This window comes from Varanus komodoensis, unplaced genomic scaffold, assembly GCF_004798865.1.
Source record: "Varanus komodoensis strain SLA01 unplaced genomic scaffold, ASM479886v1 scaffold1, whole genome shotgun sequence".
In the NCBI taxonomy this organism is placed as follows: Eukaryota; Metazoa; Chordata; class Lepidosauria; order Squamata; family Varanidae; genus Varanus; species Varanus komodoensis.
Window position 1 is genome coordinate 7,142,549 of NW_025335268.1, and position 27,496 is coordinate 7,170,044.

A 27,496-nucleotide genomic window follows, 5' to 3' on the forward strand; every position below is an offset into this window, starting at 1 on the left:
CAAATCTAGCAGAATTAACATATATACCAAGAGCAATGGTATGAGGTATGTTGTTTACAACAAAGAAGTTTTAACTGCAGAAGCTGTGTGTCATTCACCACTCTGAAAAGGCTCAGTAGATGTATGGAAATATACGATATGGCACACGTTGACAATATTTTTCCCATGCTATGCCATATTTTTTCTTACATTGACGTTCATCACGGGCTTCTCGATGAATAAGCAAACCAATAAAATATATGACATAGAAATATGGCAAAATGTGATTGAACCCTGTAAAAAGAAAGAAAACACATTTTTTTTCTCATTCTATAAGAATGGGTCACTAATAAAAAGTATATCTACCTACACGAAAAGGTGTCTGATGAGAAACAGACATTAAGGTAAGTTATGCGTTGGGACTTTTGAAAGATTTAAGTTTGAATCACTTGATATTGTGCATTTATCCAAACATTTTCTTCTCTTTCTGTAAACCCTTAGTTTATGTAACAAATGGGAGATACTCATTTTTCCCATCTCCAAAGAATCCAAAATAACATACTTACAGTCTTATCTCTTAGAATTTTTTTTCGGGGATGCAAATTTTGTCAATAGGAATTTCTTCTACAGTTCACTACACGTTCATCCTAACCTCAGTTTTAATTATGAACAGTCCCCCTATTACTACATAGTTTGGAAAATCAGGACAAGCAGAAAATACAAGATTCCAATAGTCAATACTTTATGACCTTACCACAGGGTAGGGACCAAGCCAAAGCCATGATGATATCCCCTAAATAGTTAGGATGACGCACTAAGCCCCACCAGCCGGAGGCCAGGAGTTTTTTTCCTGTTGCAGTAGGAATAACTTTCAAATCTGTATCAAAGTATGTAAAAATATGTATTTTAGTACCTAGCAGAAGACATAATGGTGTAATAGTAATATGTTGAAAACACTGATACCAAACTAGTTTGCTTTAACAGTACTCACGAGCGAATTTTGAATCCCTTGGATTTCTTCGGAATGAGTTTTTTTGTGAATTTGAACCTCGGAAAATGTAATAACCAAGAACTTGATAAAAAAAGAAAAAAAGAAGTTTTTTAGGATGCAGAAATACCAAATACATATTGCATTATCTTCTCCAGTTTACAAGGATATTTCTGACAAGGAGATCAGAAATATCTCATGGGTACATTTATTTTTATTTCTATAATCACTAATTTAGTGGAATACCATACTAGGATATTTGCTTATCAACATATCAGTGTTCCATAGTATAGCTGAAAGTTTTTGCAAATTTATTTCCAAAAAGGACTGAAACTTGACGTCCTCTACATATCCTGCTGACAAATGTTTCCTGTTGAAGGGAACTGAATTGTCCAGAATGAATTTCTTGTTCCCTTTAACCTCAAACATAAAGCAGTGACAAGGGGAAAATAAACAGTTAAATATAAAGGCAACACTTGAATTAAAAATGCTGTATTTGCACCTTAGACCCAAGATAATTGCATGTTTTACATTTTAATAACATTAACAGTATAATAATGCATGCTAATGTTATACAGAATTAATTGGAATGAGATGTAGATTTGGAAACCTCTTTGGGGATCATATTAAACATTCTTTTAAAATGGTACTTAAAATAGTATAACTAAACAGTTGACTTTCCACTGTTTTTCAATCAGGAAAATACTCTGTTAAGCACTCCATCATCCATTAAAAACATGGTGTCAAATTCTAGCTTGTTACAATGTGTACATCTAATAAACCGTGGTTTATGAACAACGAACAACCCAGAAAGAGATCCCAAAGTTCAACTATGATGCTGGCTTCTTTAAACCTCAGGTTATCATGGTGTATGAATTCACAACTGTGGATTGTTGCTGGGTTATTCTGCTAGAGGTGATGGACAAAAGTATTAAGAAATACCAGCTGATCCAAAAACAGTTGTGCTCTTGCTTGCCATTGCTCAAACAGGAACAAACTGTGAAGTCTGTCTGGCAATGACAGCTGGAAAAATCCACCAGACAGGCTTTCCTTACGTACTTCTAACAGTGCTGCAGGAGTTACTCATGGCTATTCATGGACCAAAGCTTTTGATGCCAAATTGCAAGGACTGAACTATCTCCACTTAACAATGTGAACACAAACTTTGTCTAGGGATGGGGGAAAGGGAGGTTTTCCACAATGAGCTGTAAGTGACATTTGAACAATCCTCCACACCCTATTATGCAGAACAGATTAACGATAAGTAGGCCGCTGATAGTGGAGTCCAGTCAGTGCTACAGCACTGGAAAGAGTTCAAGATATGAGAATGTGTGAAGGAGGCACAAGAGAACAAACCAGTTTCCCTGAAAGTCTACCAGACAAACCCAGTGTATAGCAACAAACAATAGTTTAAATAAGCTATGAACTAGCAGGATGTGCAAGCATGATCATTAAAATTAAAATGAAATATTACATTTTTTATTTTTAATCATTAACTCATCACTTACTATTCAAAGCTACAACTGCAGAAGCCATAGGCCATGAAATTTCATTTGGATGATTCACCAAGTAGAAAGCTTGTAAACTGTAAAGAAAGGGAACCCAGACCAAGTCTCCAAATACTAGCATGAACCCAAAACCATCATGGGTGATGTCCATAGTTGTCAAAATAGCTTCCTAAAAATTAAGGAATAAATGTTAAATTAGTAGAGAGAAATTTCACGTTAGCTATGATGTAAAACTAATTTCAGCCTTATCTGTATATCTGTATGTTGAAAATGGAACAATCCATATGATCTAATATTTCATCATAGAATATACCTGCTCTTTATCCACATAAAAAAGAATGCATTGAACGCAAAGAGATTAACAAATTAACAAACTAAGCAAAACCTGTATCACCGAATTGCTACTTTTCCAAATCAGGAAATAGTAGGTGATAGTATTTAAGAAAATAACTATTATTATTCAACTGCTTGGAGCAAATTTGTCTTTTAAATTAGCCACATTTCACTGGAATACTAAGAACAAATAAGCATCAAATTATTTGTTACAAACTGATTATTTTAAAATTGAAGTGGAAGTTTTTATTATTGATTGAATAATATTTATAATTGCTGACATTAAATAATTTTTAAAGGAATATACCAAACCCTCAAAACAACTAGCCTTCATACAAAAGATAGCATTACTTTCCTGGGAATGCTTGTCGAGTATGTTTTCACTGAGTACTGAACATGTACAAGTGTTGACACCTGCCTAACTTGTTGTGATAGTTTCAGGGAATATTATGGCACTTAAAAGAACCTAAAATCTTGGAGACTACCAGGAGGGTATTTCCTGATAAACTGAGCGGCCAAGCAGACCAGCAGAAGATCAGGCAGTCAGTCTCTAAAGCTTTTGAACTCCTTGTTCTCCATAAGAAAAGGGACAGGGAAACACTGAGAAACAATGGGTTCCCACTACCTTACCTATGGGAAACCCTCCTAAATATTGAAATAAACCTGTCTGGTATGTATTCAAGGTTTTCTCCATGACACTGGATTATTCACTTTAGTAAATGTAAATTACCTCAACATGTAAATTTGAAACAATCACTCTAAAGTAGAAAACTCTACTGGTACATGTTGATAAGATTGCAGCTAAAATGGAGCCACTGAGAAACAAGATGAGATGTTTCAGCATACCTGTAGCAACCCTGACATTCCCAGAAGTATCTGGATCTGAGCTCCCTCCCCTCCCTCCCTGGAACACCTGCTGTGCTGCTGCTGTCACCCACGCCGGCCCTGAGGCGCGCCAGAGGCCAGCTGATGCCGCTCCCGCAGCCACCCCGGGGACGGAGGATGCCAGGGCCATCGATGACGTTGCGGAGGAGGGCGCCGCCATCTTGTCGCCTGGCAGGTTTCCACGCCCCTCTCTGCTCCCCCCCCCCGCTGGTGTCGGTGAGAGCAATGCCGGATTGGAGGGCGGGGTGCACAGGCGGGCACTGGCTTAACCCACCGGACGCGGCCTGGGGCCGGCAGCCTCTGGCTGGTCGCCGTTTGTGGCCGAGCGGGGCTGGGCTGGCGGGGGGCTAGGTCAGTGGGTGGAATTTTATAGTGGGGGGGGGGGTTTAGACAGGGAGTTTTATACTGTTTTAAAGTTTTATTGTATTTTAATTGTTTTTATGGAGTCGTCCCTGGCCATGTCGACTCTTGAGTTACCTGGGGAGCGCGTGGGCGCCGCCATTGGAGTGGTCACAGGCAATGGACATTACAGTGGTGGGGGTTTAATGTGTCCGTGTAGAAGAAGGAGGGACAGATGGCTGACACCTGTCCCTCCTTCTGGTTTTACCCCCAGCCAGAGGGTTCCAGGTAGTCTTGTCAACCACCCTCCCGGGCCTGACGGTGCTGCTGCTTAATGCCAGGTCGATCCACAATAAATCTTCCCTCATCCATGACTTGATTGGATGAGGGGGCCGACCTGGCTTGCATAACAGAGACCTGGAAGGGAGAGTGGGGGGGATGTCACCCTCTCTCAAATGTGCCCGCCCGGGTATCTGGTTCAGCACTGTCCACACCTGGAGGGGGGGGGTCGCTTTGGTTTACCGAGCCTCCACCTCCCTCACGCAACTTCCAGTCCCTTCGAGGCTGGGGCTAGAGTGCCTTTACTTGGTGTTGGGCGACCGAGACAGATTGGGGATTCTGTTGGTGTACCGTGCACCCTTCTGCCCAACAGTCTCCCTGCCTGAGCTGATGGAGATCGTCTCAGACTTGGTGTTGAGGACCCCCCAGGATGTTGGTCCTGGGGGACTTCAATCTCCATGCCGAGACTGGTCTGACCGGGGCGGCTCAGGACTTCATGGCCTCCATGACGGCCATGGGGCTGTCTCAACATGTCACCGGCCCGACCCATGAACGTGGACACACTTTGGACCTGGTTTTCTCGACAGGGCAGGAAGAGGGTGGTCTGAGGGTGAGGAATTTATGTCTGGCACCCCTGTCATGGTCAGATCACTTCCTCATGAGGTTTGTGCTCAAGAGCGGCCTCACCCTCTGTAAGGGTGCGGACCCGATTGTGTGCGTCTGCCCCCGGAGGCGGATGGATCTGGACGGATTCCTGAAGGCCCTGGGAGAGTTTCCGGCTGACAAGACTGGTGCTCCTGTCGAGGCTCTGGTCGAACTATGGAATGGGGAGATGACTAGGGCTGTTGACACGATCGCTCCTAAGCGTCCTCTCCTGCCAGGCAGAGCCCACTCTTCCCCTTGGTGTACATCTGAATTGCAGGCGATGAAGCAGGTCGGGAGATGTCTAGAGCGTAGGTGGAGGAGATCACGGGGTGAATCTGACCGAACACACTTAAGAGCCCATTATCGGGCCTATGCTGTGGCAGTGAAAAAGAAATTCTTCTCCGTTTCCACTGCCTCCTCAAAGTGCCGTCCGGCGGGGCTTTTTCGGGTGGTACAAGGGCTGGTGCATCCTGGCCCTAAGAAAGATCTGGTTCCACCCTTGAAGGTCTGCTGTGACGACTTTGCCAAGCATTTCAGGCTGAAAATCGCTCAGATTCGTCACGAGCTAGACTCTACTAGTGACTCAGAGGCTTCTGGGGAGATACCAATGTCGCCGTCTGGTCCAAAATTAATGGATGAATTTCAGTTATTGTGGCCTGATGATGTGGACAAGGTGCTTGGACAAGTACGTCCCACCATTTGCCTATTGGACCCTTGCCCATCTTGGTTAATTAACAACGCCAAGCACGGGATTGGAACCTGGATCTTGGAAGTGGTTAATGCTTCTCTGAGGGAGGGTCAGGTACCTGCCCCTTTAAAGGAGGCAGTAGTCTGAATAGTCCTGAAGAAAGCGTTACTGGATCCAGAGATGGCCACTAATTATAGACCAGTGGCCAACATCCCGTTCCTGGGCAAAGTGTTGGAGCAGGTGGTGGTGGGACAACTCTTGGATGAAACTGATTATCTGGACCCATTTCAGTCCGGCTTCAGACCCGGGTATGGTACTGAATCTGCCTTGGTCGCCCTGTACGATGATGACCTGTGCAGGGAGAAGGACAGGGGGAGTGCATCCCTGTTGGTTCTTCTAGACCTCTCAGCGGCTTTCGATACCATCAACCATGGTATCCTTCTGGATAGGCTAGCGGGATTGGGGGTCGGAGGCACTGCTTTGCAGTGGTTCCACTCCTATCTCAATAGCCGATTCCAGAAGGTGGTGCTGGGGGACTATGGCTCTGCGCCATGGCAGGGATCCATTTTGTCCCCTTCGCTGTTTAACGTCTACATGAAACCGCTGGTAGAGGTCATCAGGAGGTGTGGGCTGCAGAATCATCAGTTCGCTGGTGATACCCACCTCTACCTCTCATTCTCCACCAATCCAGGTGAGGCAGTGGCTGTGCTGAACCGGTGCCTGGCCGAGGTAATGGACTGGATGAGGGCCAATAAACTGAAGCTCAGTCCAGACAAGACGGAGGTCCTGTTGGTTGGCGGATCGAGCTTCAGGGAAGGTGAACTGAATCTAGTCCTGAATGAGGTTGCACTCCCTCTTAGGGACAAGGTCCGCAGCTTGGGAGTGCTCCTCGACCCAGAGCTTTCACTGGAAGCTTAGGTTACAGCGGTGGTGAGAAGCGCTTTCTTTCAGCTTCGGCTGATCCATCAGCTGCGCCCCTACCTGAAGAACGAATGCCTGGTGACAGTGACACACGCGTTGGTGACTTCCCGACTTGACTTCTGTAACACGTTCTACGTGGGGCTGCCCTTGAAGACAGTCCGGATACTTCAATTGGTTCAAAATAGAGCTGCCAGGCTGCTGACAGGGACTGGGCATTATGTTCACATGACTCCACTTCTCCGTCAGCTTCACTGGCTTCCCATTGAAGTCCGGGCCCAATTCAAGGTGTTGGTTATGACCTATAAAGCCCTTAATGGCATGGGTCCTGGTTACCTGAAGGAGCGTATATATATGCCCACCCGCCCCTTGAGATCAGCAGGGGAGGTCCTTCTCTGAGAACCCTCTGTGAAGGAAATTGGGAGGGTAGGTACTCGGAGGAGGGCTTTCTCTGCAGTAGCGCCCAATCTATGGAATGCGCTCCCCAGAGAGGTTCGCCTGGTGCCGTCGTTATTTGTTTTTCGGCGCCAGGCGAAGACCTTTTTATTCAAACGTTATTTTAATTGTTAATATTATTTATTTTATTCTTTGGCCAGGGCGACTTAAATTTTACTGTTATACTGCTAAATTATATTATTTTATATTATGTTATTTATTTATGATAGTGAGCCGCCCCGAGGCTTCGGCAAATGGGGCGGCATAGAAGTCCTCTAAATAAATACATACATACATACTGAAAACAAACAAACCTCTTTAAAAGGGGGCAAAACACTCAAGAACAAAGCGCTATATCCTGGTTGGAGGGAACAGATGGCTAGAACACTGAATAGTAGCATTCCTTTTTAGAGGTGGTAAGAGATACTGCATGGCCCACTTGTTGTTTCCAACAGACAGGCAAACGCTGACAAGAGCTGTTCTAAGAAGGAAGTACCAGAATGCTCAGGTTTCTCCTCTCATATGCAAGAGCACAGGATGTTTTAAGCCAAAGGGGGCAATCCCTTCACAAAAGAAATGCATCAAAGTTTGAGGATGCACACTAAAGTCTAGATAAATAAAAGAGGAATGAGGCCTTGGGAAATGTGATGAGAATGCATTACCTAGTTTATACAGCAAAGTGCACTAATGATGAAGTTATAAGTTTATGAATGCAAAATCTGGAGAAGTTTTGATAGATACAGCTCAGAAATTGAGATAAATCTGGGTTGATGGATAAAGATTCTTAAGACATAACTGAAACTACTTAACATAAGATGTTATAAAATTGTAAAAAATATTTTAGGCAAAAGAGTCATTCAACAAAATTTATATTGTAGGACTGGTCCTCCTATGAGTCACTCTCTCTCTACCACCTGGGAGTTTGTTCACTTCCCTCTGCTGTCAGGCCTGTTTGAAATATTGCTTTGTTCTAAGAACTCAAGAATGAGGCAACAAGGTGGACAGGCACTCTGGAGAGCCCTTCCTGTTTATTCTGCTGTGTTCCTCTTTCATTTATCTAGTTTAATAGGAAATCAACCGAGGTTGGACATATAATAATGATAGATGCTCAACAGATTATATTTATCTTTCACCTTTTCCTGTAAGAAACCCAAAGCAGCTTACATTCTCTCCCTCTCCATTTTATCCTTACAACAACCCTCTGAAGTAGGTTAGGCTGTGTCTGGCCCAAAGCCAGCCAGTGAGCTTCACAACCAAGTGGGGACTAGAACTTACATCTTCCAAGTTCAGTCTAACACTATAACCGCTACCACCATGTTAACTCTCACTGGGCTACTTAAGTAGAATGTTTTAATAACTGAACACCTTGAAAGACAAGTTACCTCATTCCAAAGAGCATCCACCACATAAAGAAGCTGGAAGCTATTAACTAGAATCATTGACAAAGAAGGCATATTCAGATGGTGTACTTTCATCTCAGTCAAGAGCATTGCCAGGTTAATAACAGCCTTTAGAAAAATAAAATTATATATTAATGTTCATTCATTTTACTTACAAGTTTACAAAAGAGTAGCACTTCATACTTATAAATATGACAGTATCACAACTGTACACAGCTATTTTAAGGACTTCTTCCTGCTTACAGAAAGCATTTCACTTAAACAATTTATAAACTATTGTGCACTTTTAAAACTGCACATGCTTATGTTTTAACTTTTATAAAGAACAGTTATGTATAATCAGTGATCTTTGAAGCTGTAAATACTGTACTAATGCTCCATATTACTGTTCTCAGCGCACAATTATTTGGCACATTTTGTCCACAACATGTTATTCACCAGCAACTTAATTCTAAAATTAAAGAAGCAATAAAAAGTTTTTGCACTTACCCAGCCAATTAGCCCTGGTCGCAATTCACAGAAGTATTTGAGGTCAAAATGTCTAATGCGAGGATTTAATTCACGTCCCATTACAAAATCATAAATTATATTCCCTACAATTAAATAAAATTAGTTTGCAATAATGATTTCTGCCATTGTATTTTTCCTGTGTTAAAAAAATAAACATTATTTTACTTTTTCTTGAAAAGGCTACTAAATCATCATATGGATGCTTCAGCCAGTGCAAAAGAGGCAACCAGCATTATGATAGGGAAGAGCCACCATCTAACATTTTCACTGGTATGCAGAGCGTGAGGAGAGTGCATGCATTATTCAAGGTGCTAACTAAATGTGATGGCTTTTACTTATGAAGACCTAAGTGGCTGTACAATTGTGAAAAAGGACCAAAGCAACCACATATTCTTTTCACAAAGTTCAAGCAGTAGTGTTTGTGACTGGCACAAAGTCTCCTATTGAGTTTCATGGTTGAATGAGTAGTACAACCCAGATCTCTGGAGTCCCACTACAGCATTCTTAGCCACTGCAATACAATGGCTTTGTCTTTCTAGATAGTAGTATCTATACAGGCAGTTATATCAATTTTCATAAAATAAATAGCTATTGTATTATATTTTATAAAATATAATAGTTATTATTATAATAGTTATAATAGTTAATAGTTATACAATGGTTAGTTTTCCTCTCCACTGATTTTCTAGATACATCACATTGTCTCCAGTAGCAAATACAATTTTATTTGCTGGTTTTCAAACAAATGGCAGATGTTTTTACCAAGGTTTGACTGATAAAATAATTAGTAATTTGATTTAATTAGTAATTTGATTACTACGGGTAAAATATAATAGCTGATGCAAGTATTCCTGCCAGTGGAAGGGCAAGAAGTCTGATGCCCCTTCCCCTCCATCAAAATCCGCTTTGGAGGGCTATGAAATCCTCCAGAGTAGATTTTTGTGCTGCATGGAGGGCTACAGGAGAAAAGGGAAAAGTCCCACAACATTAGATACCTTCTGTTTTATAAATCACATAAAAAAGAGTCATGAAATGCATGAATCTGGTTAATGGTCCACCAAAAACTTCAAGATATGGAGCAGGAGAGAAAGAACATGAATTATGGGGATGGATTCTCATAGTTTGCAATAATATTATTTTACATACAAAATGCTTTAGCAAAAATGACAAAAATTGAATGTTTCCACAATTGTTAACTTACCAGAATTTCCACCAGGTGATAATTCTTGCTCAGATACTTTCAGGGAACGGACATAAAGATAAATGCTTAAGACCAAAGAAAAAACAGTAGCACTGACAGCAAACTGCAGAAAATGGTCGTATAAATAGTAAAGCTCCACTTCAAAATATAAAGATATTCCTACAGCAACAGCTGTTAGGATAAAAGCATAGAATCCTGAAAGAAAAAAAATAAAATTAACAAGAGGTACATAAAGAAAAATAATGATATGGTTATCATAAGATTTCATTTTTCAGATTTTGAACATTTCAGAGTCGATGTATGGACTGAATACTTGGAATGGAACAAAAGCCCAAGAAAAACAGCTTTAAAAACATGAATGAATAGGAATACAAAGAACACATTGTTTGTTAAATGAGCACCTTATTACATAAGCAAGGAAAACAAAGTTTAAATAAGAAGTCTTTGTATTCAAAGTTTTGTCCTAGAAAATGACCAGGTTTGCACAAAATGGAACGGCTCCCCATGGGTCCATGTGCAAATCTGGCATGTGCATGTTACTTGAGGGTTAAAGACCCTTGCATAATTCTTGCTTGCTGGGATCACAGAACAGCCTGAACACCAGCTACATATTAAAACTGTTGGTACACATGCCACAGCCTCACCATGAGTTGAATAAACCACTGAGAACTGTGTCCTGATAGCACCTCCAGTACATACAAACCAAAACTCTGGTTCCAACTCTGGTTTATCAGAGAAGAGACAAGCAAGTTGTGGATCTGAATGTCACACTAACCAACCTGGGACATCCCATTCCTGGATTTTTTAGCTATTTCCAACCACAATGATCACTTGCTCATATAACCCAGGGCTTAAAACAATGTTGGCTCACCACTGCATGAGAAATGGGCTAATATTTTTGTACAGTTCAGTCGTATAACCACATGAGCATTTTAGCAAAGCTTTGGCATAGACCTGTAAACAATCTTGTGCATGAATGCTCCAAACTGAATTGCGTGGTGCATCACCCTAGTCAATCTCAGATATTGATTTATTATGGAGTATTTATTTTATTATCTTACAGAATGTTAAATGTGTGTGAAAAAGAATAAGAATGCCAAATAAGAAGTGCCACTGAGTTCAGTGGGACTTATTCCCAGGTGAATATATGATTGCAGAGTAGATTATTGTTCGGAAGATGAAAAGTGTGTTGCCTAGGTAGACATGTGAGGGCTGAGTAATTAATACAATATGTAAATCAATGCTAGTTTTACAATTTTATATACATACGTGCCCTCATATGTACATGCTTTATTTGGAATTTATTGTTCTTCCGTTTTTCCCAGAATTGACTTTTCAATATTTTCCCCCACAAGAACATTTTTAGTGGGTGAAAGAGATCCTACCTATTATATGCAGGGCAAGGAAAAAACCTTTTAAAAAATAGATCGTGTTCAGTGTCTCTCATATACACCAGGCAGTTAAGTATCAATAGAGCAGGAGGGGAACTGGAAAGGGGATGATGGTAACAAAGCTGATTTTCTGGATTTGGGGTGAATACTTCTAAAAGGCACTACACCACTACAACTTTTCCACATTTTCTTATGGTTCAAACTGGAATTGAAATGGCTTTAATTGGCACAGCTACCTTTTAATGTACAAAGTTCAAAATTGTGCAGGTGTGCAAATAGTTATTTTATTGTGACACAGAAGTAAACAAAAACAAACAAGCACATAAGTATTCAACTTCCTGAGTCAATACCTGATAGAACCACCTTTAGCAGAAATTACAACTGCAAGACTTGAATAAGTCTGTATCAGATTTCTGCATCTGGATCCTGCAATATTTGCCCATTCTTTCTGACAAAAATGCTCCAGTTCTTCAGGCTGGATTTGAACCATTAGTGAACAGTGATTTTTATGTCTTGCTACAGTTTCGCAATCAAATCAAAATTTTGAGCTTTGATTGGGCCATCCTAAAACACTCAGCTTCTTTTTATAGCACTCCAACTTTTACTTTGGCTACACGCCTAGGGTCATTGCCTTCCAGGAAGCTGAACCTCTGCCCCTGTACAAAGTCTCTTGCAGCCTGAAACAGGTTTTTCTTTAGAATTGCCATGTAATCTGCTCTATCATCTTACACTCAACCCTGTTAAGTTTCCCAGTCCCTGCCAAGGAAGAGCATCTCCACAACCTGATGCTGCCACCACAAGGCTTCACCATGAGGATAGTGTTCTCAGAACACTGAACAATGTTGGCTTTGTGCCAGTTTTACAGCAAGACCATAAAGTTCCATGTTAGCCTCTTCCTCCTCACATTTGCTGGATTTCCTACATGCCTTTTTACATCTTCGAATGAGCTCTGATATGGGTTTATTTTGGCAATAGCTTTCTTCTTTTCTCTCTTCCATAAAACTCAACTCTGTGGAATATCCAGGTGATAGGAGAAACCTCTCTCTCCAGCTCTTTCAGAGTTACCACTGACCTCTAGGTGGCCTATCAGCCTTTTTTACCCAGTCACTAAGCTTTCTCAGCCAAAAGAAAGGCAGTGTCATGATTGAGCCCTATTTTTTCTAATTTTTAATGGATTTAACAGTGCTCCAGGGAATGTTCATAGTCTGGAGTATTATTTTTAAAATTCAACTCTGACTGGTGCTTCTGTACAATTTTATGCCCACCTTATTTTAATATCTGCTTGGTCTTTATGGTGCTGTTTGCTTAGATTTGCTCTTCACAAACTCCGGAAACAAGAGTATTTGACCTGGGATCATATAGCACTAGATTCGCACACAGATAGCTGTGTGCAACTAGCTGCAGTATACAACTTTGGCAGGCAGTTACTGAATCGGAGGTTATTTTGGAATGCCATAGCAAGGGGAGTGAATACTTATGCAATCAATAAATGCCAGTTTGTTTTTCTTAACTTTTGTGCCCCAATAAAAATATTTTGCACCTTCACAGTTTTGAGTATCCTGTGTACATCAAGTGCTAACACTGCCAATTAAACCCATTTAAATTCCAGGTTACAGCACAACAAAATAAGGAAAAGACAAAGGGCGAATACTTCTGCTAGGCACTGTTGCCAGGCTAGTAACATTTATAAGCTTATTTACAAGGGTACCGTATTTTTCCATCTATAAGATACCCCCATGAATAGGACGCTCCCCAGTTTTCTTACCGATCTCCGAGTGAGCAAGCTTCTGCTGTGCTCATGCCTGCACCAGTCTCCCCGTGTGCGCACTCACCTCCCCCCCAAGCGTGCCCGTGATCGCACCAGTCTCCCCCCTCCCCAAGCGCACCCGTGGTTCTCCTCTTGGCTCCCCATGTCTAAGATGCCCCTCCACTTTTAGGTAAATATTTTAAAGAAAAAGTATTGTCTTGCACATGGAAAAATACGGTAGTTTTCTATGATGTTTGAGTTGACATAGCAATTGCCAACTGTGCCTACAGACAAAAGCCCAGCAGATAGAAAGTTAAACAGCCAAGCACCTGTAAAACATAGTCTACCCATACATTTGAAAGCTCAGATTCAAAATTTATAATTAACACAAACAACAGCTTGGCATGATGACTGCAATGAACTACCATGTTCTTATGTTTGCTACCACAATAATGAAAATCACAAATGCTTCTCAAATATGTGCACTGATTATTATCAGGTGACCACATAGAAAAGAAAAGCTGAACTTAAAACATATTTACCATTTATTCTGTACTGCAGCTTAATTCCAGTAAAAAGAGGCATCCCTTCTACAACCTTAAAAGAAAAATCATTATTTTAACCTATAATTTAACCAAACTGTCTTCACACATTAATAACAGTAGTCAAAGAAAGGAAAACAACCAATTCAAAACCATGCTATCCTCCTATATTTTACAGATTCACAAAGAGATGTTAAGGGAACCCTAATCTCATGACTGCATGCTTTGGATGTTTTCCAGTGTGACAGAGAAAATGAAAAGTTACTGAAAATCACAGATGCTATGTAAAAATAAGACTGGGACAGGTAGGGGGAATGAACGTGACATAACATTCCTCAATTGCAGCAGGAATGGGACTGGAAGGAAGTGCTGAATTTTCCTACCTACAATTTTCCTACCATTGAATAATTTGAGCACACTAAGCACAATGGGTTGACTCCAGAGTCTTATTCCATTGGTAGAAGTTTCCATGAGCACATATGCTCTTGCTGCCCAGAAAACAGCGCATCAAAAAAGAGGATCTCAAACCAACAGATTACATAATCTGTTGAACTTTTACAAGGAAGAACAGGAACACTGAAGATTGCAATGAAAGTCTGCACTTATTTTCAAAAAGTCACTCACATCAGACTGCCAGTTTATACTGGAGCTCCCTATATACAATAGTTTAAAAATCTAATCAGATATAATTGGAACATTTATTTATAATCTCAGCATGCAAAGCAAAACTCCTGCTTGCTAAAAGTTTTACCTTTCCAATGGGCAGTAAGTACAACAGGGCTTGGAGAAAGAACCAAAGAAGAAAGACACCAAACACTCTTGTCTCCCATAAACTTTCAAAAGCTGGGAGAGAAGGAAGAAAATTCAGAACACTAGGGTCTTTCTGGGTGCACTTTAACAGCAGGTAAAATACAGTTCCAGGCATGAGAAGTATCATAAAGAAGGCACCTGCAAAAACACAAAAGAAACTTTTATTTCAACAGGAAATTAACTGAGTTCTTCGTGATAATGTCAAGATTCAAATTACTAATTCTGATTACTGAGCATTTAAATCAGCTTTCTTCAAAGACAAGACTGAGATTAACATATATAATTACAAAATGTTAAAATTAATTTCTTTCAACAAAAAGTAATTTGAAATAAGTGAAACAATTCACTGCATGTATATTTGTAACAAAATTGCACACAAATGCTAAATGGGTAGTCTGTTGCAGAAACAACAGTCTCCTGGCACCTTAACAGCAATGCATCTATTCAGACCCAAACTCTTATTTGAAAGCTGTTTGCGACTGCTCTGTAAGTGGCAACTATTAAGCAACAGTTGGTACTTTTTTGCATTTCAATTCCCTCTGACAACTAAATTTATATTTCACCAACTCAGAAGCATAGGGTCTGTCAACTTGAGGTCAACACATTATGCATCCAAGTAGAGAGTGTCCATGACAACTTACACCAGATTAAATGTGATAGTTAAGATATCTCAAGGCTTATTTTTTGCTTCATACACACTACCTGTCTAAAGGCCTTTGACCAGCTACAGGTAGCCACATAGATGCATAATAAGAGAACTATTCTGAATTTTAGCCAGTGCCCTGATAGTGTTGATATGCAACTGCAGTAGCTGACATAAATACAGATAGAATTATTAAGTACTGGGAGAAACAGTAATTTGGAGAAATATTATTTTAAGAAATGAAAAGCAGCATAGACATCTTAAACAGATCTGATATGAACACCACTCCTCTGATGAGGCATGCTGCATTTAACCATTCATTCCATACTGGAGTTAACAAATTCAGTGGGAACCCTTCTATCAGAAGTGTCCAACTGATTTCAATCCTGATGGTAGCTCTGTACATTCAAACCATATGAATTCTGAACCATACAGAATTGAGTGTGTCACTAAAGTTAATGGGAGGAGCACAAGAGTACCATGAGTCCTATAGTGGCACATGCAGCTCTGGATTGACATGCAATTATAATTCATGATTACCAATAATTTTTCAATTATTTTAATAGTTTAACTTTAAAAAAGTGTTCTTATATATTCCATTTTATTCTGTACTGCTGTCGAGCTTTTACGCTGAATCATAACAATTGCAATTGCTGTTATGGTTTTATTTGGTTTTTATTTCTTTTAAATTATTGTCTTTTTAACATTTGTTTAATCTTAACTTTTGTGAACTGACCAGAAAGCCTCAGCTATTGGGCAGTATAAAAATGAAATGAAATAAAATAAATACCAATTTTTCCTCCAAACTCTAGTTCCTTTGTCTTCTGGCATACTTTTTCTACAGTTTTGGGGGTCTCAAAAATCCTCTCTTCTGAATACATCTCTTCTGTTCTCTTCTCCTCCTTTCTTGGATGCAAGCTGTAACGTTCCAGAATGCGCTCTCTTGCTCGCTCTGACTCAATTCTTTGACGCTAAGCATAAATAATGAAAGGCAGGGAAGCAATTGCAATCTACAGTACCATATATTAAAGATCCACCCTTCAGTTAGAACTTTACTGTCCCCCAATTCATTTATTTGTTTCTATTTCTGATGGTCTATATGCACTTTTATACCTTTTCAATTGCCTATAGCTTTCCTGGCTTTTGAAGTTTTTTTTTAATTGAAATGCTTCTCCTAAAGCTTAGTTACTGAAACTAAGAGCTTTAAGCTAAAATATGTTGATGTTTTCTTCCTTGCCTGGTTTTCCTTTGGCCCTGCTCACCACTGGAATGTGGTCTAAGAGTTTCTCCAAAACTTTTAAATTAGGTTGAAACAGGTTCAACACCCTGTTTTATAGTGTATCAAAATTTTCTTTATTTATATGCTGAGTCACTAAATAGTATGTTAAATGCAGTAAAGCTTCCTTCTCAAAGAACTAGAAAACCATTAACTTGAGGCACCTAGCCAGACTAGCAATGCTAAGTATATGTTTGCATGTGTATATGTGTATCTTAGAATGTCATACCTCTAAAATGCTGTGAGAAGAATAATTCACTTCTGTCATATCTGGCTCTCCATTATACTGGTTGGTATTGTTTTCATGTAATTTCTGGATTCAAAGTGGAAAAGGAACAACAATTAGTTTTTTGCTTTCAAGATGTTCCCTTGAACAAGGGCTTTAAAGTTAAAATCATTTAGAATTTGAATCAGTGGTTCATTTGCACATTTCAAAAAAAATTGCTGTGCAAACCATATCAGTAACATAGTAATAATAGACTGTGGCAAATCTCAGTTTTATTCTCTACTGTTTTTGTTCTAACCAGAACAAGTCTGAGCAGACCATACCACCCTCTTTGTCTGCAGTGAAGTGTATTCAAAGATGACTAAATGGATTCTTCATCAACGGAGATGACTGAATTACCATAATCAAAATTATCTCCAGTAACAGTGAATGTTGAATCGTGGGTCACAGGGCCCTCTTGGGACCACAGGACATATAAAAGACAACACTGAGTTCTAAGGAAGGGTAAGATCTTGAGACAGGCAAAGCCTTCACTCTCATTTGCTAAAACTTGGGATGGGCAAAACAGCCTATTTCTGGTGTTTATGATTTCACATCTATTGGTCTCAAGATCCATGCCATCTATTTCTGTGTGAATCTGCAGGATATAAATGCGATGTGATGATGATGGGACAAACCACTAACATGAAAGATTTGTGACCATTCAAATGCAAACCAAAGTTTAAAAACTAAATAGTTATACAGAGTGATAAACATGCAGTTTACAAGTCCTGTAAATATGCAGTTACCCAGTTCAGTACTGTGATACCATTGTTAACATTAACAACAAAGCAAATCAGGCTTAGGGTTGTGGGCGGATTACTGCTGACCAACAGGTTGTTACTGAAGCTTGGGATGTTGCTTTATACTAACAAAGCATGGTTTATTAGCATAGTTGATTTCACACAAGACAATCTACACTGTTCAATGCATACATAAACTTGAATGTGATGTGTTGTGTTGCCTGTCAGAATTCTTCTCAAAAGAATTCCTCACAAAAACTGGTGGGCCTCATGACCACAAAGCCTTACCATTCTATAAGTGGAAGTTACTTTACCCCGCCCCCGCCATACCATTCTGATCTGATGTAAAAAGAAAGAAATCCATAAAAAGCCGCCACTTTGTTCTAACGATCCTTTATGTTAGCACATAAATATCTAGAGAACTAATCAGTAATATTACTATGGCACTAAGGCTCCAAGTTGGAAAAAATATTTAAATCAAAGGAACTAGTTTTGGAATTATGCAACCCTAAAACCAAGCATCTAAATCATCTCAAATCGTATCAATACTGTCAACTGAATAAAGGTTTAATATTCTAGATGTGGGTCTTAAATAGTTAAAAAATCTGAATACGAGAACATAAGGAATTAGTAAAGCAATTAACCAGAAAATTTACAATAAATATAAAATACCGAAGGAATCAAATTAGGTTCTCCAATCCTATCTTTTTCAATTTTTGGCTCTCTGCTTTGAGAGGAAGAGCGCCGTCTGTGTTTTGCTGGCCGACCAGGTGAACGAGATCTAGAGCCTGATCTAGATCTGCTTCCGCTGCGTCTGGATGGAGAACCTGAGGAAGAGCTGCTTTTTCTAAACCGAAAAGATGACACCGACTGAAAATAAATAAATAAAAAAATAAAATCAGCTTCCCTTCTAGAGTTTTGCAAACTACCAAGAATGAACTAAATTCCCTATATCTTCTAGAAAAAGCTGCGCGAATTTTAATAATTTAATTTTTGGCAATGTAACTTGAAGTGGTGGAATCAACAGTATCTGCCTTTAATTCAACCTTAAGAGACTCAGGATGCTGTCATATGTGACCCAGGCATTCAATTTTTAGGATGGTTTAAAGAATGCATGCTCAGGATCTTTGGTGATTAAGATTTTTTAAAAATCTTTCAATTTGCATGAGACACTGCAAAAACCTTTTTAGCATTATTAAACACTTCTTAGGATTCAGAGACATAAAACTGAGATGAGCTTATGCATATAATCAAATACCAACACTGTATCTTGATGAGATAGAAATAACTGCCAACAGTTTCCAAGATCAGGAAGAAGGAAACATGTTAATAAGTAATGGAATGTTACTAAATTTAAGAAATTAGTAACCAACCAGGCAGTTCTCTTAAGTTGCAATAATGACAATACTCTTTTTTACCATAATCACCTGATATTATATGCAGAAAATATTTTCGAGAACAATGATATGGCAGCTAATACAACATGAAAATTTCAAGTACCAGTACTGCAACATGTTAGGTACAGCACTGCTCTTGTAGAAACTTCACAATGTACCAGATTATGTCTTGATATAAGTGCAAGTGGACAAGAGCATATTCAACCAATTTTGCAACAACTGCACTAGCTGCTTCTTTGCATTTGGGCATGATTCATAGTATTCAGAAATCAGAATTACTCAGCTTTATCCAAAGCTTTCTTGTTTTGAAGCTAGCCTCTATTGTTTCATTCAGAAAGATATCACATTGGTTAAAAAAGTATTATTTCCAATTGAAGGGTTACAGGCCAAGCATGTGTGTGGATACTTAGGAATAAGTTCCACTCACTTCAGTAGGATGTGCTTCCCAATGTACACAGAACTGCAACCTTAAGAAACTGAAATTTCAGTTAAGAAACTGAAATTGAAAGGATCCTTTTGAATCAACCCCCCTCTCTTCCATTCTTTGTATCATTCTTCATGTTATTACCAGAAATAACAAATATCTTGATTGCTTGTATTACCATCTTATCCACCGAGGCTGCTGAGTCATGCCAGGCATCCACAGCTGCCATTTTTGTATGGTGTCTGCAGGTGCCCAGTAAACCTTGGTGGCTGAGGTTGTTTGAGGGTCAGACAGCCCTCAAATAACCCATCACTTATTTAAGGTTCTTTCCCTCAAACCACTCATAACCTGAGATCACACAAACTAACAAGCCATAATGAAATGGTGCACAACACAAACTAACAGCCCTTGCAGGTAAATTAACCCATAGTGGGCTGCTGTTGTGTCATGTGAAACAGGCTTTTATCTTCTCCCCAGTAGCATATTTTCTGCATTTTAACCGGGATCAGAACTTCAATGCATTGTTGCACAGGGCAGCTTTAAGTAGGGTCTCACTATTTTTCATTGTCAGAAAACAAGCTCTGGCTAGTGCACAATTCTCACAGAAGAGTGCATGAGTAAAACCTCAAATACCTCTTAATTCCAGCAGAAAAAAGAAACAATAGCCTGATATTTAAGCTCTTTGGTTTAAATCAAACAAGAGGAATATTTTCAGATATCAGATTGGTAATACTTCTGCAAATATAGGTCTACAGTGGAACAGATAGTATATAAAAATGCCAATTGAACATTTAGTACTAAAGGAAATAAAGCATGAACATAGTATGTTTTTCATTGTAAAACTGCTTACCTTCATATCACTTTCTTTCAACTGAAGCTCTGTTCCATCTTTGTATTTCACAGTATAAAGGTGACTGCGGTCATCATAGCCAGTTACTTGTACTTCATAATATAGGACACTTCCAGGCCACCGGCCCATTACAACTTCTTCATCAGCAAACTTTCTCCTGGGCATTTTTCAAACAATCCTGAAAAGGTTGGATTAAGCTGTTAGTGTAGAACATGTGAAAACACGTTGTACCTTTGCACTGTTTTACCAGTCTAACGAACAGAAGTCAACCATGAAATGAACACTGTATCAGATCCTCTACCTAGTGGTAAGGCATCCAGCATTTCAAAGGTTTAAAGGTCTCGTAACCATGAACTGTTTTTGCACCAACAATTTTGTCTGTGAGGGATCTTTGCATTTATTCCTTTGTAAACAGCTTTGAAATTCATTTCAAATGAGAAGCAATGTATAAATATTGATAATGATTATATTTTTAAAAAATACATTATTATTCTGCTGTTCTAGTTCTAAGCTATACCATATTTTTAAAAGGTGGGATTTTCCCCTTTGTGTAACTGTAGTAGCTGCACACATGTGGGAATATCAAGAGAAAGCAGGTTCATCCAATGGACTATACTAACTTGATGGCCCTCAAGTTGTTTTGGACCACAACTCTCAGCATTTGTCTACTGGCAATGACAACTTAAGCTGATGACTTTGGATGATGTCCAAAACATCCAGAAAGCATCAGGTCTGGGAATGCAGAATATACAATAACCTAAAACAAAGATTCAAAATATAAAATGAAATCAACAGGCACAAACATACTTAACTCATTATTGGATTATGTGGATAACTCCCACTATTCCTCAACACTGCATTTGCAATCCAGTAGTATCTGGAGGATGCCACCCTCTGGACTACAAACTCCAATTAACTGAACGTATGCTAATATATTCCTGGCCCCAAACAGGTTGTACCAGGGCTTCTTCCAAAATAACATCATGTTGGTCATCTGACATACATAAAAATCCAGCCCTTAAAAGCTGTCTTCTTCCCTCTCATCAAATTATTTTCAGTCTGCTAAGTCAAGCATTTTCCACAGTTAGTACTAAATAATACATAATTTTAAAAGAGCTTCTTGTGCAGGTATACTCAGCATTGTATTTTTAACATACCTTACATAAAAGAGCCGTGTATTATACTAGTCAAATTCAAACCTGATTTGGTCTGAGAAAAAATGGTTCTCCCTTTATTATCTGCAATTTTTATGTCTCTGAATATTATTAATTTTTAGGTCTATATGACATATATTCCTCCTTCCTTAGCCAGGTGTCATAAGCTCCATTAACTGCCCATAGAAATATTAAGGAGGGACAATTCATACATTGCAGAAAGCTGTCTTGGGAAGAGTAAACAGTGAACATCAGTACAGGTTTTTATTGATGGAAACAGGGTCACCCAGTTTCAGTGAGTAGGACTTATTCCAGCTTACTGCAATAGTTTCCCCCACTGATTTACATTTTCACAGGAGTGAATGGCAGCAACTAAAAGGGGCAGATATAGACACACAAACAAGCAGACAACTCTTCTATCTTGTGAAAATGACCTAAAAGTCTTAGACCCTGTTTATCTTTGTCCATGTTTTCTTCTGTCAAGCATATGTGCAGGAGATCGCCCCCATGCCCAAAGAAGCTGCTCCTCAGACTTTAAGAACTACAGGTTTTCAAATAGCAGAAGAGTACCCCCACAATGTTGATAACCTTAGTGAGCAGCAGGCATTATAACCATTGTGCATATACACATACAAAATGTATTGCGAACTCAGTGTCAGCCACTGCTGACCTTTTCCCTTATGCCATATTAATCAAAGAACTACATCTGCTACTCTGAAACAAAAAAGCAGTTATACTTTTAAAAAAAGAGAGACTTGGGATTGATTGGTTGATTTATAAATAACATTTGTATGCTGCCCAATTGTGCCACAGCACATCAGGGCGGCTCACAATTACAAGACAAAAACTCAATAAAAAACCAACAATAAAAAATAAAATAACAATAAAATACAAGAGTCAGGGGTACAAGTTCTTCAAAACTAATCAACTAAATATTGGCTAAATACTGCTTCACTATACCAGTGCTTCAGATTATGTAAAACTGAAACTAGACAAAAAGAGGACACCAGTATACTTATTTGGATTGTTTGGTGAAGCAGGCTTCGAGTGAAAATACTTGATATACTGTGGCCAGCAACTTGTGATTACCCTCCAGCACTACAAGTATTTAACTGGGAATTACTTGCCTAAATACTATTAGATAAAGGAGGTTTGGAATGGAAACACTTTGGGAAAGTGCTAGTTGTAACTGAGCTCAAAGTTTTTAAACAAACAAAGTCAGTCAGTAGAAAGAAAATCTATAACTCCTGTCAGCAAAGCAGGTTGTTTAGTTAACAGTAAAGACCCACATGATGGTATATGGTGTTTTAGGTAAGCACCTTTCTATTCTATCAGTACAGGGATTTTTAATCCACCTACTTTCTTTAAGGTAATAATCAACAAAGCACATTCCTCATAAAAGTCACTATGAACATGCTGCCTAGTCAAAGACAGTTAAAATCTAACTTACAGCAATATGCAGTGTTCTGTGGCTCTGGTTTTAAAACCCCATTTTAGATGCTATTAATGGTTTAATTTCATATATTAAAAATTTCAACACTGACTTATTTATTTAGTTAAATTTGTTTAAAAGCCGCCTACTTAGCATCATGCTCTCTGTGCACCTGCCTCCCAGTCCCTTTTCTATTGGTGTCATGCCCTTTAGACTGTAAGCCTGAGGGCAAGGACTGTTTCTGATCTTTGTAAGCTTCTCTGGGCATTCTTCACAGATGAAGACAAGTATAAAACGCTAAAGACTTGCATTTGAAATGTTTAACATTGCTTGTTCACTGAAAACATTTCTACCACATTCAATACCAAGGGCCCCATGGCAGAAGGGTCTATCAGAATGGATCCTACAACCACCTCTAGAAATACAGTAAACAAAGGTCACTTCCTATGATAGGCAACCCAACCTGAAAATAAACTCCATAGTGAGAGTTTTTCATAGAACAACCCCACATGCAACTGACAGATCTTTGTATATGCAGGCCCAATATTTCCCTGTCAAAACTACCTTGTGTATCTACTTTAAAAGGAAGTGTTACCTTTGCCAACTGTCAGCAGAAATAAGGTGAAGTGCACTTTTCCCTTTCTCAAGGGCATAGTATCTCAGGAAAGGGTGGAAAAGTTGGGGGCATTGGGAACTATAGAATGTTACTTAAAAAAACCTCTGAGAATCTTACTGCTGAGGGAATAGAGTTCCCATCCCCTTTTCCTGAAGAAAAGCCTTGTGGTGTTTGCCTTGGTTTGACAATGTCAAAGGATACATAATACATACATAATCCTATTTGTAGCAACTCTGGGTTAACTTTTGTGGTTTGTGCATGCTTCAGTTTGACAGCAGATACCTCCCAGGACACTGCCAAAGAAAGGTTTTCCTTATGCTGTGACATACTCAGTAGCCTTTGTAGTATTTCCAGAATTACTTATCACAATGCTATCACTTATGCGGAACTTTAGCAGAAGAAACCTGTAGGCTATCATTATCAAACTACTTAACATGTATCTACACATAAAAGCACTTAAATGATTAGAAGTTGATGTTATCTATTTCTTTTTCATTCCCTCCACAGAATTCTTACTTCTGTAGACATAAAGTATGCATTTGTACTAAACTGAGTATTTTAAAACTTGTGAACTGCATGTTTATCTTGCCACATACATATTTAGTTTTTAAATTGTGGTCTGCATTTAAAGCATTGAGTACAAATCTCACCCATTAGTAGTTTCTATATTATTATTGTTACACTGCATTTAGAAGAAGTGAGGCTGAGAGTGACTGATTGGTCCAGAGTGATCATCATGACTAAGTGAGGTCTTGAACCCAAATCTTTCCAGTCCAACACTCTAACCACTGCACCACACTGACTCTTTACATAAACTTTATATAAACCTTAACCATCCAGTAGAGGACAACTTGTATGTCAAAATGTCTGGAGGGCAACAATTTCTATCAGCTGCAGCCTGTATAGCCAGTGATGAAGAACTAGACCTGTAGGCCAAAACATCTGGAGAGCCAAACTATTTCCCACCTATAAACAATATAAACTACAAGCATAACATATACTCTTTTTGTGCAAATAATGTCCACTCCTCAACCATATAAAGTATGAAGACTGTTTTGTGTATCAAAACTTCTTGACTATGTTTGTTGCAATTTCTCTGCATCTCCATGGATTACACTTGTGTACCAGCAGGAAGTCAAATGGGCCTTAGGAAGTCTGAGCAACAACAAAGCTAGTGGAGGTGACAGTATTCCAGCTGAGCTATTCAAAATCTTAAAAGATGATGCAGTAAAAGTGCTACACTCAATATGCCAGCAAATTTGGAAAACTCAACAGTGGCCACAGGATTGGAAAAGGTCGGTTTACATTCCGATCCCAAAGAAAGGCAATGCCAAAGAATGTTCAAACATTGCACTATTTTCACATGCAAAGTTATGTTCAAAATCCTACAGACTAGGCTCCAGCCGTATGTGGACCGAGAACTATCAGAACTACAGGCAGGATTTCGAAGAGGGAGAGGAACTAGAGATCAAATTGCCAACATACGCTGGATCATGGAGAAAGCTAGGGAGTTCCAGAAAAACATCTGCTTCATTGACTATGCTAAAGCCTTTGATTATGTGGATCACAACAAATTGTGGCAAGTTCTTAAAGACATGGGAGTACCAGACCATCTTATTTGTCTCTTGAGAAACCTATATGTGGGTGAAGAAGCAACAGTGAGAACTGGACATGGAACCACTGATTGGTTCAAAATTGAGAAAGGAGTTCAACAAGGCTGTATACTGTCACCCTGCCTATTTAACTTATATGCAGAGAACATCATGAGAAAGGTCGGGCTAGATGAATCACCAGCTGGAATTAAGATTGTTGGGAGAAATATCAACAACCTCAGATATGCAGATGATACTACTCTCAGGGCAGCAAGTGAAGAGAAACTAAAGAGCCTCTTGATGTGGGTGAAAGAAGAGAGTACAAAAGTTGGCTTGAAACTCAACATTAAGAAAACTAAGATCATGGCATCCGGTCCTCTCAGTTCCTGGCAAATAGATGGGGAAGAAATGGAGGTAGTGACAGATTTTATTTTCCTGGGCTCCAAGATCACCGGAGACAAGGACTGCAGCCAATAAATTAAAAGACACTTGCTCCTGGGGAGGAAAGCTATGGCAAATCTAGACAGCATACTAAAAAGCAGAGACATCACCCTGCCAACAAAAATGCATATAGTCAAGGCTATGGTTTTCCCAGTTGCAATGTATGGCTGTGAAAGCTGGACCATAAGGAAGGCTGAGCACCAAAGGATTGAGGCCTTTGAATTGTGGTGCTGGAGGAGACTCCTGCGAGTCCCTTGGACTGCAAGACGATCAAACCGGTCAATCCTAGAGGAGATCAACCCTGACTGCTCTTTAGAAGGCCAGATTCTGAAGATGAAACTCAAATACTTTGGCCACCTAATGAGAAGGAAGGAGTCCCTGGAGAAGAGCCTAATGCTGGGAACAATAGATGGCAAAAGAAGACGGCAGAGGATAAGGTGGCTAGATGGAGTCACTGAAGCAGTCGGCATGAGCTTAAGTGAACTCTGGGGGATGGTGGAGGACAGGAAGGCCTGGAGGAATGTTATCCATGCGGTCGCAATGGGTCAGACGTGACTTTGCGACTAACAACAACCACCAGGAAACTGCAGTTACCAAACCCCAGAAAAATCCTGTAGAAACCTGTAAGCTAGAAGTTCCCAAACTTTCAGAGAGGGCAAGAGGCACCTTAATGGAGTGCAGTGTTACATGGAAGGTAAGAATCCTGAGAAGCGAAACAGTTCTTTCCATCAGTCAACAATAAAAAACCCTGACTGTGAAATGGCCCACACTAGATTCACTTTATCATCACTCTATTTGCTACTATGTTTTTTTTACAGGATATCCATGGGGGAGACAAGGGAAGATTGTTCTATTGCATCATCTAATACAGTTCAGAGATCCTCACATACATGATCCCTTGTACCAGATTGTGGTCCCCTAGAGGACAAGTGTAGAAGAGGAATCAGTTTTTAAAACTTTAAGGAAAGTGAAATGTAGTCATTATTTTATATTTCTAATGACCGTATTTCTAAATATTGTATGTCTCAGATTTTCGCGATGTAAGTTATCCAAATAATATTTGTTGATTGGAAGCAATTTAAACTTAATTTAAAAAATTATGCCAGTTTGAACAGCATGGTATTTAGTGATCTTTCTGAAACGTTCTTGGGATTCAAAAACCTGCTGCAGTTTCACTTCCATTCTTCAGAAGTTCTAGGTGTCGAAACACCGAAAACAAGGTTCTACGTTCTGGAATGCTTTCTAATGAAGCTTTATAAACCAGTGAAAAGTGCCTTTTGCTTTTCCTAGGAAACAATTTTTAAAAATTCGCTACAGGGCGAGGAGGATGCAATCCCCAGGCAAAAGAACCGGATAAACACCAACTTCAAAGGCACATGCAGATCTATTCTTGAGCGTGTTAGCTCAACGGGGCTGACTCCCTACATCAGGAGGATCGTAGCAGCCCGAGATCGCTTTAGAGATTTATCATTATTAGGCCTTAATTCACAACCTCCACTTTCGCGACGGGAGGAAACCCCTTCCCGCAGAGAAACGAGGGTATGGCCTTTCCGCGGGCTCACTGGCGCCCCCACGCGTCGCGTAAGGGGAAGACGTCACAGAGTTCGTCTGGAATCGGTTACCACCTCTGAGTGAAAAGTCCGTCGAAAAGTAAAAGCGAAAAGAACAAGGAGAACGAGGGACTCTCAGAACAGAGGCTGGTGGAGTACCGAGGAAGAGGAGCGAGCAAGAGAGACAACGACCCAGAAAAGAGGGCGGAGACAGACTGCTGCGAGACTGCCGTGGCCTTAGAAAATGGAGGCAGGAGGGAGCAGAAAAGAGGAGGCGGCGACGGCGCGGTACCCTCCCTCCCAGGAAAGGAGCCGAAGGGGTGTGTCCCGGCCCGCAACAACGCGCCGCTCACCTGGCCGTCGCCTCCCCGGATAGTTCGGCACGAAGGTCTCCGCCGAGGAACTAGACGTCTCCCCGGGACAGAGGCAGGGCGCTCCGTCTACTACGACCACAACAATCAACCGCCTCCAGCGACGGTTACTGGAGGGCGAACAAGCGACGATCCAGACCCCTC

At 39.8% G+C, this 27,496-nt stretch overlaps 1 protein-coding gene across 2 annotated transcripts; it reads right to left on the minus strand.

Moving 5' to 3' along the window:
* On the minus strand, window positions 1–27,496 carry LBR (lamin B receptor). 2 transcript variants are annotated; one of them, XM_044433914.1, is made up of 14 exons: window positions 27,335–27,492; window positions 20,197–20,374; window positions 18,198–18,395; window positions 16,747–16,830; window positions 16,032–16,212; window positions 14,540–14,736; window positions 13,789–13,843; window positions 10,109–10,303; window positions 8,887–8,990; window positions 8,380–8,505; window positions 2,476–2,644; window positions 971–1,051; window positions 734–856; window positions 1–273 (listed from the first exon to the last, which is right to left on the minus strand). In XM_044433914.1, exons 2-14 carry the CDS (start codon window positions 20,359–20,361, stop codon window positions 113–115), a joined length of 1,839 nt encoding a protein of 612 aa, XP_044289849.1. In that variant the 5' UTR covers window positions 20,362–20,374; window positions 27,335–27,492; the 3' UTR covers window positions 1–112. The 2 variants fall into 2 exon arrangements, with proteins under 2 accessions (XP_044289849.1, XP_044289931.1); XM_044433996.1 differs by lacking the exon at window positions 18,198–18,395 and having other exon boundaries at window positions 27,335–27,496.

Excerpts from the sequence above, each read along its gene's own strand:
- LBR (XM_044433914.1), bottom strand. The coding sequence starts at position 20,361 with ATGCCCAGGAGAAAGTTTGCTGATGAAGAAGTTGTAATGGGCCGGTGG. Across the intron at positions 8,991-10,108 it reads ATCACCTGGTGGAAATTCTG|GGAATATAATTTATGATTTT; the intron begins GTAAGTTAACAA and ends ATTTAATTGTAG. Across the intron at positions 2,645-8,379 it reads TGGATGCTCTTTGGAATGAG|GAAGCTATTTTGACAACTAT; the intron begins GTAACTTGTCTT and ends CTTAATTTTTAG.